Below are 14,303 nucleotides of genomic sequence, written 5' to 3'. Positions count from 1 at the left end.
AGGCAGAAGGGTTCCAAACAAAAGCAGGGCCTTTGACTGCCTCCCGCCCCTGTATGGCCCTGTGGACTTGCACAGTATCCGGTTGGCATGTTTCCTCCCTGCCTGGGCCCGCATCACATCGGACCGCTGGGTGCTGTCAATTATTCAACAGGGCTATGGGATAGAGTTTACCAACCCCCCACCCATCCCGACTTTTGTTTACACCCCTCCTTCGCGAACCCTCCAGGAAGAGGTGTGCTCCCTCCTCGACAAGGCTGCAATAGAGAGGGTCCCTATGCAACAACTCCGGCGTGGCTTCTACTCCCGATATTTTGCAGTCCCGAAGAGGGACGGGGGTCGTCGGCCAATTATGGACCTGCGGGCCCTGAACCGATTCGTAAGATGCGACAAGTTCAGGATGACAACCTTACAGTACATCCTCCCGTTGCTGGGACAAGGGGACTGGATGGCCACGCTCGATCTAAAGGACGCATATTTCCATATATCGATCCATCCCTTCCACAGGCAGTTCCTCCGTTTCACAGTTGGAGAGGAGCACTTCCAATACAGGGCTCTTCCCTTTGGACTATGCACGGCCCCTCGGGTGTTCACCAAGGTGATGGTGGTGATTGCCGCTCACTTGAGACAGCAAGGGGTAACACTCTTCCCGTACATCGACGACTGGCTCCTGGTGGCGGAGTCCAGGGAGTCCCTGCTGCGGCACATAGAAATCACCCTCGCCTTGGTGGAAGAACTGGGACTCCAAATAAACCAGAAGAAGTCCCATCTCCAGCCAGCACAACGCGTGCAATTCATAGGGGCGATCTTGGACTCAACGGAGTGCAAGGCATTCCTCCCTCCAGACCGCGCGAATGCCATCATGCAAACGGTAGCGGCTTTCCGGCAGAATCCGGTGGTTTCAGCTCGGAAGGTCCAGAGACTGTTAGGACTTATGGCTGCCACCACGGCGGTGATTCCCTTCGCAAGGCTGAGGATGCGGACTCTGCAGCTTTGGTTCTTGAGGAGCTTCAAATGCAACCTGGAGCCGTACTCCAGACTCCTAACGGTACCGCCGGAGGTGTTGGAATCCCTAAGCTGGTGGGGTCAAAAACAGTGCCTAGTGGAGGGAGCCCCCTTCCACAAACCGGTACCAGTGCTAACGATCACAACGGACGCATCCCTGTGGGGCTGGGGTGCCCACATGGGGGGAATATGCGTGGGGGACAGGTGGCCGAGTCGCTACAGTCAACAGCATATCAACCTGCTGGAGCTCCTGGCCATCTTCCACGCCATCTTCTCCTTCCAGACCTTTCTACAGGGAAAAGCAGTAGCGGTGTTGACCGACAACACCACGGCGGTGGCGTACGTCAACCGGCAAGGGGGGACGGTGTCCCGCAACCTATGCAAACTGGCCATCTCGCTGTGGGAACTGTGCAGATCGCTGGGGGTCTCCCTACAAGCAGCCCACCTGCCGGGAGTGAACAATGTGCAGGCAGACTTCCTCAGTCGCGGAGGAGCCCTGTCTCACGAGTGGGAACTGAACTCGGAGTTCCTGGATCCGGTCTTCCTCAGCTGGGGGACACCGGAGCTGGACGTGTTCGCTACAAGGCACAATGCGAAGTGCGACCTGTTTTGCTGCAGGGGGGGTGCAGACCCCTTGGCCCTCGGGGACGGTCTCCTAATCCCCTGGACTCACCACACAGTGTATCTGTTTCCTCCTATCCCATTGTTATCCAAGGTCGTGCAGAAACTTCTACGGGAACGCCCACAGGGGATCTTGGTGACGCCCTGGTGGCCGAGACAACACTGGTTCCCCTTGGTCCTACGACTGGCCAAGGGGAGGTATCACCGATTCCCACAGGCCCCGGACCTTCTCCTCTCCTACCAGGGCAGGATCCTCCATCACGACGTGCCACATCTCAGGCTGACGGCATGGCGCCTGTGATTTCGGACAGGGCGCAGTTTGTCATATTGAACGCGCGAAAGGCGTCCACGAGGAAGTCGTACGCGGCTAAGTGGGCGAAATTCGCGGAGTTTGCGGCCAGTCGCTCCGTACCTCCCAGTAGAGCGGGACTGCCCGTGATTTTTGACTTCCTGATTACCCTGCTGGACAAGGGCCTCGCCCAGTCGTCCGTGCGGGTTTACCTGGCGGCCATTTCGGCACAACATCAGAATATAGAGGGCCGGTCGGTTTTCACGCACCCGGACACAAAGAGGTTCCTCAAGGGCATGATGAGACTGTACCCGGCAGTTCGGAGCCCTGCCCCAGCCTGGGACTTGCCCCTGGTCCTGAAGGCCCTGACGGGAAGACCCTTCGAGCCTATGGCCTCCTGCTCTCCTCACCTATTGGCCTGGAAAACGGCCTTCTTGGTGGCCATCACCTCGGCGAGGAGGGTGGGGGAGCTGGCGGCGCTACGATGCGATGCCCCCTACCTTAATTTCTCGGCGGACGGGATGATGCTCCGCCCGGACATTAAGTTCCTACCAAAGGTGGTATCCCCGTTCCACCTGAATTCGGAAATTTTTCTGCCGGTTTATTTTCCGGTGCCGGCTAATGACTCAGAACGGCGCCTTCACGCCCTGGATGTTAAGCGGGCGCTATCGTTTTATCTCCACCGCACAAGTCAGTCGCGGAGAGACCCCAGACTGTTTGTGTCGTACGCTGGACCCTCTACGGGCCTGCGGATCTCCTCGCAGCGTCTGTCCAAATGGATCTCGGGGGCGATTCGCCTGTGCTACATGCTCCACAAGCGGCCGCTGCCCGGCCCTCTACGAGCTCATTCCACGCGAGCAATGGCGACCTCGGCTGCGTTCATGAAGGGAGTGGCCCTGCAGGACATCTGTAAAGCTGCCACTTGGGCATCAGCTCACACCTTCGTGACACACTACGCGCTGGACCTGGGGCAGAGACGAGCTTCCGCTGTGGGCCACGCTGTGTTGCAGTCCGTCTCCTCGTGAGGGACCGTCGCACCCGCCTCCAGGTAGGCTTGAGCTTGCTAGTCTCCCATCAGTGTGATGCACAGAGACCACGAAGAAGATAAACAGGTTTCCTACCTGTAACTGATGATCTTCGAGTGGTCATCTGTGCAGTCACACTACCCGCCCGGCCTTCCCCGCTGCCGACGGTCCCTCCTGAGGGGCTAACGTGGCGGTCAGAAGGAACTGGCGGGATGTCCGCTCCTGTCCCAGTGAGCATGCGCGGGAGAGGGGGGGTTCCGGGCATGCGCACTGGGACGTCGGCGCGGAAATCCGCAGCTTTTGAAGTTTACCGATCGAGATCGGCGCTGGCGCCTACTCCCATCAGTGTGACTGCACAGATGACCACTCGAAGATCATCAGTTACAGGTAGGAAACCTGTTTTTCAGCCAGATTCTCACAGGGGGTTTGTACAATGGAGCTCAAAAGCAAGTATTTTTTGGAAGGGAGCGGGGTAAGAAAGAAAGAACGCAATAAAATGTAGAGGCTGTGGAGCTCTGCTCCTCTGAGCCCCTGCCCAAAATGAGGCCTGGCTGGTGAGATCCATTAGGACTACTCTCAAGTCTGTAGACATATCTAGCCATTAAATTTATTGAAGATCTGAGATGGAGATGGAGCACCAAAAATGTTAATTTTAATAGTAATGTTGGTTTAATACGATGGTTTTATTTAATGTATTTGTTGAATTTGTATGGATATGGATGTTTTATTGTATGAATTTATATGTTGTGAGCCGCCCTGAGTCTGCTTCATATGAACATATGACATATGAAGCTGCCGTATACTGAATCAGACCCTCAGTCCATCAAGGTCAGTATTGTCTTCTTAGACTGGCAGCGGCTCTCCAGGGTCTCAAGCTGAGGTTTTTCACACCTATTTGCCTGGACCCTTTTTTTTTTGGAGATGCCAGGGATTGAACCTGGGACCTTCTGCTTCCCAAGCAGACGCTCTACCACTGAGCCACTGTCCCTCCCCGGTGGGGAGGGCAGGATATAAATAAAATGTATTATTATTATTATTATTAAGTCAACGAAAGTTGTGATTGGTGAGGCTGAATATTAATGGAACATTTCTTTTAAAAAGATGTTCAGTGACCCTCGTTGAGGGGGACAGAGAGAAAAAGTGGCCAAGCCCAGTGGTGACACCTGCCCGGTCTAAAATGGCGGTCTTTAGGTCACCATGGTAACGATCTTGTGGAGCAGGCAAGGCTGGTTCTCCGGCTGGGCCCTTTGAGCCGCCTCAGGGATGGTTTGAGGCGGCACAGTGTGAGGAGGAAGATGGTGAAACTGCAGGGGTTCTGGGGTGTGTGTGTGCGCCAAGGGCCTAGAAGGGATTTAAGCATTCCTTGAACCAGCCTGGGGGACTGCATTCTGTGAGGGGGAAATTCTTGTGTCAGTGTACTGTGGCTGGAAGGAAGGGCTGGTGGCCAAGAATTGGAGGGTCTGTGTAGAATGGAGAACATTTGTGAGTGTGTGTGTGTGTGTGAGAGAGAGAGAGGGAGCTTAATGACCAACCTCAGTTTTGGGGGTGGAAAGTGTGCCAAGTTGCAGCCATCATAATGACCTAATAGGGGTTTTCAAAGCAAGAGATGAACAGAGGTGGTTGACCATCGCCGGCCTCTGCGCCGCAGCCATGAACTTCCTGTTGGGTATAGAAGATCTGTGTGCAAGAGTCGCTCTTTCTCTCTCTCTCCCCCTCCCTCCCTTTTAGATGTTTAGCCGGTTAGATCTTGAACCTCTTGCCTTCGGTTTCGTGTTACATACAAGTGGCCAAACTTGCTTAATGTAAGAGTCACATGGAATAAACGTCAGATGTTTGAGAGCCACAAGACATGAATGTCAGATGTTTGAGGAAGGAAGGAAGGAAGGAAGGAAGGAAGGAAGGAAGGAAGGAAGGAAGGAAGGAAGGAAGGAAGGAAGGAAGGAAGGAAGGAAGGAAGGAAAAGAAAATAGATGGAGGGAGATGTGGAAAGAAAGCAACTTTAACTGTAAATGCATTCTCCAAGCCGCTGGCTGACTTGGCTTGGATAAGTGATTTAAATAGACAAATAAGAACATAAGAGAAGCCATGTTGGATCAGGACAATGGCCCATCCAGTCCAACACTCTGTGTCACACAGTGGCCAATATGTGTGTGTGTATACACACACACACACATATATTTACACATACTGTGGCTAATAGCCACTGATGGACCTCTGCTCCATATTTTTATCCAATCCCCTTTTAAAGCTGTCTATGCTTGTAGCCGCCACCTTCTGTGGCAGTGAATTCCACATGTTAATCACCCTTTGGGTGAAGGACTTCCTTTTGTCCGTTCTAACCCGACTGCTCAGCAATTTCATCGAATGCCCACGAGTTCTTGTACTGTGAGAAAGGGAGGAAAGTACTTCTTTCTCTACTTTCTCCATCCCGTGCATAATCTTGTAAACCTCTATCATGTCACCCCGCAGTCGACGTTTCTCCAAGCTAAAGAGCCCCAAGCGTTTTAACCTTATTTTGTAGGGAAAGTGTTCCAAGCCTGTAATCATTCTAGTTGCCCTTTTCTGCACTTTCCCCAATGCTATAATATCCTTTTTGAGGTGCGGCGACCAGAATGGCACACAGTATTCCAAATGACACCGCACCATCGATTTATACAGGGGCATTATGATAGTGGCTGATTTGTTTTCAATTCCCTTCCTAATAATTCCCAGCATGGCGTTGGCCTTTTTTATTGCAATCGCACACTGTCTTGACGTTTTCAGTGAGCTACAAACGCCTTCTCCAAGCCAGCTGATGGCTCGGTGGGGTCTTCGAGAGCCACACAATGTGTGTGAAAGAGCCACATGTGGCTCCCGAGTGGCAGTTCAGCCACCCCTGTTATATAGGATCTCTGTTTCACTGTCTGTGTTTGTTTCCCACTTTTTGCATTCTTAGTTTCAGAAGAAAATTCAGAATGCTTGTCTTGGGCATTTCAGAAGGCAGGATTTGTGAGGTGTGGGATGCCTGGAAAATCTGCAGAATGTGGCAGCAGAATTCCAGCTTCTTAAGATTCTCCTCTTTCACCTTTCTGCCTTTTTAAAACGGGCCAGTTGAAATGCTCCAGAGGAATGCTTAAAACGGTTTGAAAGTTGGTAAACTCCTGAAAAGGGAGGGTGTTTGCTGACTAAGAATCCCACGCAGCAGGAGGAATTCAGTTTGTGTCCTGAATTGCCCTTTCCTCTTCCATGACTAAGCGGAAGGTATCGGAAGCCTGATACCATATGCAAAACAAGAGCAATTATGCAAATCCGCTTTGTTTGCCTAATTGATGCAACTTGCAGACGGGAGCTTCTCTCTTGGCGCCAAATCTGGCCTAATTCCAGCCCGGCCTTTGTAGCGGGGAGCCAGTGCAGTCTCTGCTCAGCACGACAAGAGGACAGTTCCTTAGACAGATGGGTTCATCCAGGGCACGGGCCTCTTGGTTCAGCTGTGCGCAGTTGCGGGGAGGAAACGTGTGAGGTCGCATGATGTTTTTCAACCCGGCTGGAGGATGACACACCGCTTCCTGGCGCTGTGACCCAGCTGCAAACCAATTGAGGCTTCCCTGGACTTTCTTTCCCAGGGCCATAGCAGTGGGGCAGGGTGAGTTTTGGGAGTCAGCTTTCCCTTGGCAGCAGAGATGACAAGTGAACTGAATGAACCACGCTGGCTGACTCAGCTGTCAGCCTCTGCGTCGATCGCATGGCCTCCCCGTCGCTCACAGCTGCCAAAGCTGCCCTGGAGTTTTAAGATGATCCAGGAAGCTGGCTCACTGGACTGGGGAGGTGGTTTGGCTTCCTGGTGTAATAGTGCTGAGTCACCAGAATCTGTCCCTGAAAAGCGAGGGAACATGACAAAACCTCACAGACTGTCTCGGCACTGGGAATTTTTATTTGATTTATTTGATTTGATTTGATTTATATCCCGAGCCCTCCCTGCTGAAGCAGGCTCAGGGCGGCTCACAGTATAAAACCACAACAAACAATTAAAACCCATCCATGTTATAAAATTACACATTCCGTAATTAAAACAATCAGAGTAGTTTGGTGCTAATCTCTTGGATATTATATCATTTCAGTGGCGGCAGTATTTCTCTAATTTCTCTACGATACAAGCTCAGCGTCAATTGAAGGCCGGCTGGAAGAGAGCGGTCTTGCAGGCCTTGTGGAACTGCACCAGGTTCCGCAAGGCCCTCGCTTCCTCTGGCAGTTGGTTCCACCAGTAGGGGGCCGCAATTGAGAAGGCCCTGTCTCTAGTGGTTTTTAATTTGGCCTCCTTGGGCCTGGGGATTACTAATAGATTTTGAGATCCAGATCGAAGTACCCTCTGGGGAACGTGTGGGGGGAGACGGTCCCGAAGGTAGGCAGGTCCTAGGCCATAAAGTCCTTTTGCATGTGTGCATGTGTGTACTTGTGTTTGGAAGTCATGGCAACCACATAAGAACATAAGAGAAGCCATGTTGGATCAGGCCAGTGGCCCATCGAGTCCAACACTCTGTGTCACAACACTCTGTGAGCCGCCCTGAGCCACTTTGTGGGAAGGGTGGGATATAAATTATAGAATAAGAACATAAGAGAAGCCCTGTTGGATCAGGCCAATGGCCCATCCAGTCCAACACTCTGTGTCACATAAGAACATAAGAGAAGCACTGTTGGATAAGGCCATTGGCCCATCCAGTCCAGCACTCTGTGTCACATAAGAACATAAGAGAAGCACTGTTGGATCAGGCCAGTGGTCCATCCAGTCCAACGCTCTGTGTCACACAGTGGCCAAAAAACTCAGATGCCATCAGGAGGTCCATCAGTGAGGCCAGAACTCCTGAAGCCCTCCCACTGTTGCCCCCCGCCCAAGCACCAAGGATACAGAACATCACTGCCCCAGACATAAGAACATCCGATGTTTGAGAGCTTACACAACCATGAATGTCTTATGTTTTAGAGGCGGAAGGCAGGCAGGCGGGAAGGAAAGCAAATAGATGGGAGGGAGAGGGAGAAAGAAAGCAACTTTAAATGCATTCTCCAAGCTGCCGGCCAGTGGTGCAGTGGGGGTTTTGAGAGCTGTGGAATGTGTGGTCCCAAGTCGCAGTTCGGTCACCCCTGTTTTAGAGGTCTCCTACACAAATGCCAGGATCAGCCCTATTTTGCTTCCAAGATTTGATGAGATTGGGCATGTCTGGCCTGGCCCTGGGAAATTTTAATGAATTCTGCTTTACCAGAAGAACTGGTTCTTGCAGCTGGCATCTGTCTTATTGCCCTGACTTTGCCCTGCTAGAGCCCTTTGCAGCGTGGCAGAAGAGCCTTCTAGTTTTAATTTAATATCATTTAATTTGTGTTTTATACCCCACCCTATCTCACAAGCTGCTGCTTGAAGGGCACTTGTTGTGATTAGTACACCAAGTAATATGCCGTCTTGCAGTTTGCAAAAATATATTACAAAGATTGTGTACAACACATAGCAAACAGTACAATGGTGATAGAGGCCAGCGGTGCGAAGGCCTTTTAAAGGAACAGAAACCCCAAGGGGGCCAAACCCGCCCCCCCCCTCCGTCCCCAAATGAATAAACAGAAGTCCAAACATGGAAAATGTCCAACTGAAATTGACAAGGTGGGTGCTCCTAGAGAATGTAGCTTCAATGCAGCCAACCTTGTGAATTTCAGTTGGACAATTTCCAAGTTTGGACTTATATTGATTCATTTAGTTTCCTCTGGGGCCATTTTTCCTGACCTAAGACAAAAATGTGTGAGCCGGACTCACTAGCTCGCACTGCTTTTGGGCTGTTTGCAGACACCAAATGGGGCTTTGGACTCCTGCCCGGCCCATGACCGCGTCGGACCACACAACATTTGCAAGCACCATCCAATTATCTTTTCCATGCTGGACTGAGCTCACACTCCATGGGATTATGCATGGGATGGAGAAAGTAGAGAAAGAAGGACTTTTCTCCCTTTCTCACAATATAAGAACTCGTGGGCATTCAATGAAATTGCTGAGCAGTCGGGTTAAAACGGAAAAAAGGAAGTACTTCTTCACCCAAAGGGTGATTAACATGCGGAATCCACTGCCACAGGAGGTGGTGGCGGTTACAAGCATAGCCAGCTTTAAGAGGGGATTGGAAAAAATATGGAGCAGAGGTCCATCAGTGGCTATTAGCCACATTATATATATATGTGTGTGTGTGTGTATGTATATATACACACACATGAACACATATATTGGCCACTGTGTGACACAGAGTGTTGGACTGGATGGGCCACTGGCCTGATCCAACAGGGCTTCTCTTATGTTCTTATGTGACACAGAGTGTTGGACTGGATGGGCCACTGGCCTGATCCAACAGGGCTTCTCTTATGTTCCAACTTTTAGAGTGTTAATTTAGAGATTTCAGGTTTTCACGGCTGGCATCAACTTTCTCCAGTAGAACACGGCACTTGAGCCCGAAAGATTCTACAAACCCTAATGTTAATTTAGAGTTTGGTACTCTGCTCACAACCTGAGTTCGATCCCCAGTGGAAGCTGGGTTTTCAGGTAGCCGGCTCAAGGTTGACTCAGCCTTCCATCCTTCCGAGGTCAGTCAAATGAATATCCAGCTCGCTGGGGGGAAAGTGTAGATCACTGGGGAAGGCAATGGCAAACCACCCCATAAAAAGTCTGCCGTGAAAAAGTTGTGAAAGCAATGTCACCTCAGAGTCAGAAACGACGTGCTTGCACAGGGAACCTTTCCTTTCCTACTCCTCCCTTCCCTAGAAGGGAGAGTCAAACTCAGGTCTTCTGTTTCCTGCTGGGGTCCTTTTTCTCCATTCTCAGAGCATCTGCTCTGCGTGCAGAAGGTCCCGGGTTCGATCCCCAGCATCTCCAGTTAAAAGGATGAGGTGATGTGATGGGAGAGTCTCTGCCAGAGCTGTTGCCAGTCTGAGTAGACCAAGGGTGTCAAACTCATTTGTTAGGAGGGCCGGATCTGACATGAACGAGACCTGGCCGGGCAATGTGTGTCATAAAATGTAATCCCAGGTAGCAGAGGGATAAACTTTTTATAAAGGACACAAACACAATTTTAAAAAACTTAAAACATGCTTAAAAGGTTAGCACTCTTGCAATATCTTGTTCATTTAACAGTTTCTAATAACTGACCCCTCTTGCTCTGAATGACTGCATCAAAATCTGGAGACAGTGTCTGTGCTGTAGCAATCCTGAGTATGCTGTTCAGGTGTGTGCCTGTGAGTTGCAAAGCTACTTTTGATTTATTGACATTCATTACGGAAATCCCATGGTCAGTGATTTGAGCCTTAGGCCCAGGGGAAAACATGAAATGGCTGGGCATTGCGAGCTTTTGGACATAAGTTGCTTCATGTCCTGGTCAGCCAATTGAGAAAATGGAAGCTTTGCTCTGTAGCTCTTGTGCGAGTGCAAGCAGTGACGCAGAAGGAAGCAACAGAGAGAAGGAAGCAGATGACAGTGCATTGCTTGCGGGCCTGATTGGAGCCCCCCAGGGGCCTGATCCGGCCCTCGGGCTGCACGTTTGACACTCTTGGAGTAGACAATACTTACCTTGATGGACGAAGGGTCTTGTTCAGTAGAAGGCAGCTTCACATGTATTCCAGGTGAGGGACGGTGGCTCAGTGGTAGAGCATCTGCTAGGGAAGAAGAAGGTCCCAGGTTCAATCCCTGGTATCTCCAAAAAAGGGTCCAGGCAAACAGGCGTGAAAAACCTCAGCTTGAGACCCTGGAGAGCCATGAATGGGGCTGTGGCTCAGTGGTAGAGCATCTGCTTGGTAAGCAGAAGGTCCCAGGTTCAATCCCCGGCATCTCCAACTAAAAAGGGTCCAGGCAAGTAGGCATGAATAACCTCAGCTTGAGACCCTGGAGAGCCATGAATGGGGCTGTGGCTCAGTGGTAGAGCATCTGCTTGGTAAGCAGAAGGTCCCAGGTTCAATCCCCGGCATCTCCAACTAAAAAGGGTCCAGGCAAGTAGGCATGAATAACCTCAGCTTGAGACCCTGGAGAGCCATGAATGGGGCTGTGGCTCAGTGGCAGAGCATCTGCTAGGGAAGAAGAAGGTCCCAGGTTCAATCCCTGGTATCTCCAAAAAAGGCTCCAGGCAAATAGGTGTGAAAAACCTCAGCTTGAGACTCTGGAGAGCCGCTGCCAGTCTGAGAAGACAATACTGACTTTGATGGACCAAGGGTCTGATTCAGTAGAAGGCAGCTTCATATGCTCATATATGTTCAGGTGCATTCCTTGAGTTTCCTGCTTCTCTTCCCACTCCTTGCAAATAGCTTTGACCCCTTTCCCTCTTCCAGATGGTCTTCCGCCCCCCTCTGGACCTCTACGACGTGCTCATCCACCTGAACCCCAAGCAGATCCCAAGACACCTGCAGGCAGTGGACCGGCCAGTCACATCGTTCAGCCGAGGGATGCTAGCGCGGAACGCTGCGGTGAAGACCCTGGCCTTCCCAGTGGTGGATTACGACCCCGTTCAACTGTACCTCCAGGAACTGCGGGTAAGTGTGGAGTCAGGAGGTGGGAGAATGATAGGCTTCATGGCAGTCTCGGTGATGGAAAGTGACAGTTCCGTGGACATTTGTTAAGCACCTACAGAGATATGGCTTGTGATGGCCTATGAAGTATAGTGTCCAGATCATGTGAAGTGATGGTATCACTCTGCTCTGGCAAGACCTCACTGGAGTCTTCTGTTGAGTTTCGGGAACCACATTTTAAGAAGGATCTAGACAAGCTGGAACGGGTCCAGAGGAGGGCGACGAAGATGGTGAGGGGTCTGGAGACCAAGTCCTATGAAGAAAGGTTGAAGGAGCTGGGCATGTTTAGCCTGGAGAGGAGGCGGCTGAGAGGTGATAGGATATGACCTTCTGGGCTGGGCTATGTGTGACAAAAAGTAATGCCAGGTAGCAGAGAGATAAACTTTATAAAAGACACAAACACAATTAAAGATGTTTAAAAAATTAAAAAAAAGTTTTAAACATTAGCACTTGGTTGTAAAGGAATTACATGGAATTCACTGCCACAGGAGGTGGTGGTGGCCACAAGCATAGACAGCTTCAAGATGGGATTGGATAAACATCTGGAGCAGAGGTCCATCAGTGGCTGTTAGCCACAGCGTATTGTTGGAACTCTGTCTGGGGCAGTGATGCTCTGTATTCTTGGTGCTTGGGGGGGGGGCAACAATGGGAGGGCTTCTAGTGTCCTGGCCCCACGGATGACCTCCTGATGGCACCTGGGTTTTTTTGGCCACTGTGTGACAGAGTGTTGGAATGGATGGGCCATCGGCCTGATCCAACATGGCTTCTCTTATGTTCTTCTGTCTGAGGCAGTGATGCTCTGTATTCTTGGTGCTTGGGGGGGGTCACAGTGGGAGGGCTTCTAGTGTCCTGGCCGCACTGATGGACCTCCTGATGGCACCTGGTTTTTTTGGCCACTGAGTGACACAGGGTGTTGGACTGGATGGGCCATTGGCCTGATCCAACACGGCTTCGCTTACGTTCTTAAAGATGTTTTCTTTGTATCTTTCCTATGTGATCCAGGGAACTGGTCAAAGTTTTGCTTCTTTCCCCAAGGAACGGGGTGGGGGGGGGGGAAGCCTCAGCCAATAGAAGAGAGGCTTGGCTCAATAGCTCTGCTGTGCGATTGGGAGAGCCTGGCAAAGCAAGCTCTCCCTCTCCCTTTCCTCCCCAAGGGAGGAGCGTCATCCAATGGAGAAAATAGGGGTTTGCTCTGTAGCGCCAGTGCGATTGTGCAAGCTTGGCAAGGCAAGCTGTGATGCAGATGGAAGCAAAAGAGAGGGAGAAGGGAGCAGACAACAGCCAATTGCTAAAGGGCCTAATGGGAGTCCTCCGGGGGCCTCATCCGGCCCCCAGGCCTCATGTTTAACACCCCTGTCCTAGCCTGAGAGTCTAACCACTATACCACACCGGCTCTCAATCTGGTCTCTGTGCCCAGAGCAATATGCTGTCTGTCCCCCACCCCCTCCTGCCATAAATAGCAGGATTTTTCTACTTTAGACCCCCAAAGACAATGAACAGGTATTCTGGAGAAGTGCGCAGAGGCGCCGGTCCAGGAAGCTGTTCATGTCAAAACCACAGCATGATTCAGACGCTGTGGGAATCCAAAATCCACATCAGCTCCTTCTTGAAAAACACATCGGCTGGGAAACTTCCCTTTGATGCAGAGGCAAGCAGATCAGGATAAAACCTGTTTTCTGGGTGAGCGTGTGCGCGAGCCGCGTGTCGCAAGAGGAATGCCGGAGCTTCCTTCGTGCACCGCCCCGCTTGGTAACGGTTGGCACGCCGCCAGGTTTTCTTAGGCATAGGGGCACTTCTCTTCATGCTTAATTGAGTCCTAATTTTTTTTTTATTGGGCTGGGGTTGTAGACGACAGCATTTCCCAAGCAGCAGCATTGTCTGGGTTTAGTTTGAGAGCCAGTTCGGTGTAGTGGTGAAGTGCGCGGACTCTTATCTGGGAGAACCGGGTTTGATTCCCCCACTCCTCCACTTGCAGCTGCTGGAATGGCCTTGGGTTAGCCATAGCTCTGGCAGAGGTTGTCCTTAAAAGGGCAGCTTCTGGGAGAGCTCTCTCAGCCCCGCCCACCTCACAGAGGGGTCTGTTGTGGGGGGAGAAGATATAGGAGACTGTAAGCCGCTATGAGTCTCTGATTCAGAGAGAAGGGCAGGGTATAAATCTGCAGTAGTTGTCTTCTTCTTCACTTTCTTCTCCTCCTCCTCCTCTCCTTCAATTTTATCCTCACAATAATCCTGTCAGGTAGGTAAGGCTGAGAGAGCATGACTACCCCAAGGTCACCCAGCAAACTTTCATGGCATGTGGGGATTTGAACACAGGTCTCCCAGATACTAATCTTAACCGGGTTTGATTCCCCACTCCTCCACTTGCACCTCCTGGAATGGCCTTAGGTCAGTCATAGCTCTCGCAGAGCTGTCCTTGAAAAGGCAGCTTCTGGGAGAGCTCTCTCAGCCCCACCCACCTCACAGAGTGTCTGTTGTGGGGGGAGAAGATATAGGAGATTGTAAGCCGCTCTGAGACTCTGATTCAGAGAGAAGGGCAGGGTATAAATCTGCAGTCTTCTTCTAGTAACCTGTTCCTTTTGGCCAGCTCTCTTTGTGTCACTGCATGTCCCGTTGGAATCCCCTCTCTGGAACCAGCTTCCCCTCAAAATCCAGAACTGGAAACAGGACAAAGCAGGAGCCAAGTGTCACCTTTAAGACCAACAAAGTTTTATTCAGAACGTAAGCTTTCGAGTGCTCTAAGCATGGTTCATCAGGTGAGGAATCAGGTCAGTGAACAGAGTTACATAGAGCTCATAGGCAGCGGTTTAGAATGC

General features: G+C 51.0%; 1 protein-coding gene across 1 annotated transcript in view; it reads left to right on the top strand.

Moving 5' to 3' along the window:
• The window catches only part of NOL6 (nucleolar protein 6), a 108,810-nt gene that overhangs the window by 80,604 nt on the left and 13,903 nt on the right, over positions 1 to 14,303 (top strand). The window contains 1 exon segment of the mRNA XM_060236249.1: positions 11,254 to 11,454. Within this exon segment, the coding sequence (XP_060092232.1) occupies positions 11,254 to 11,454 (201 nt within the window).

Source organism: Heteronotia binoei, chromosome 4 (assembly GCF_032191835.1).
Source record: "Heteronotia binoei isolate CCM8104 ecotype False Entrance Well chromosome 4, APGP_CSIRO_Hbin_v1, whole genome shotgun sequence".
Taxonomy (NCBI): Eukaryota; Metazoa; Chordata; class Lepidosauria; order Squamata; family Gekkonidae; genus Heteronotia; species Heteronotia binoei.
Note: the sequence above shows the minus strand (reverse complement) of the source record. Positions and strands in the feature narration are given on the sequence as shown.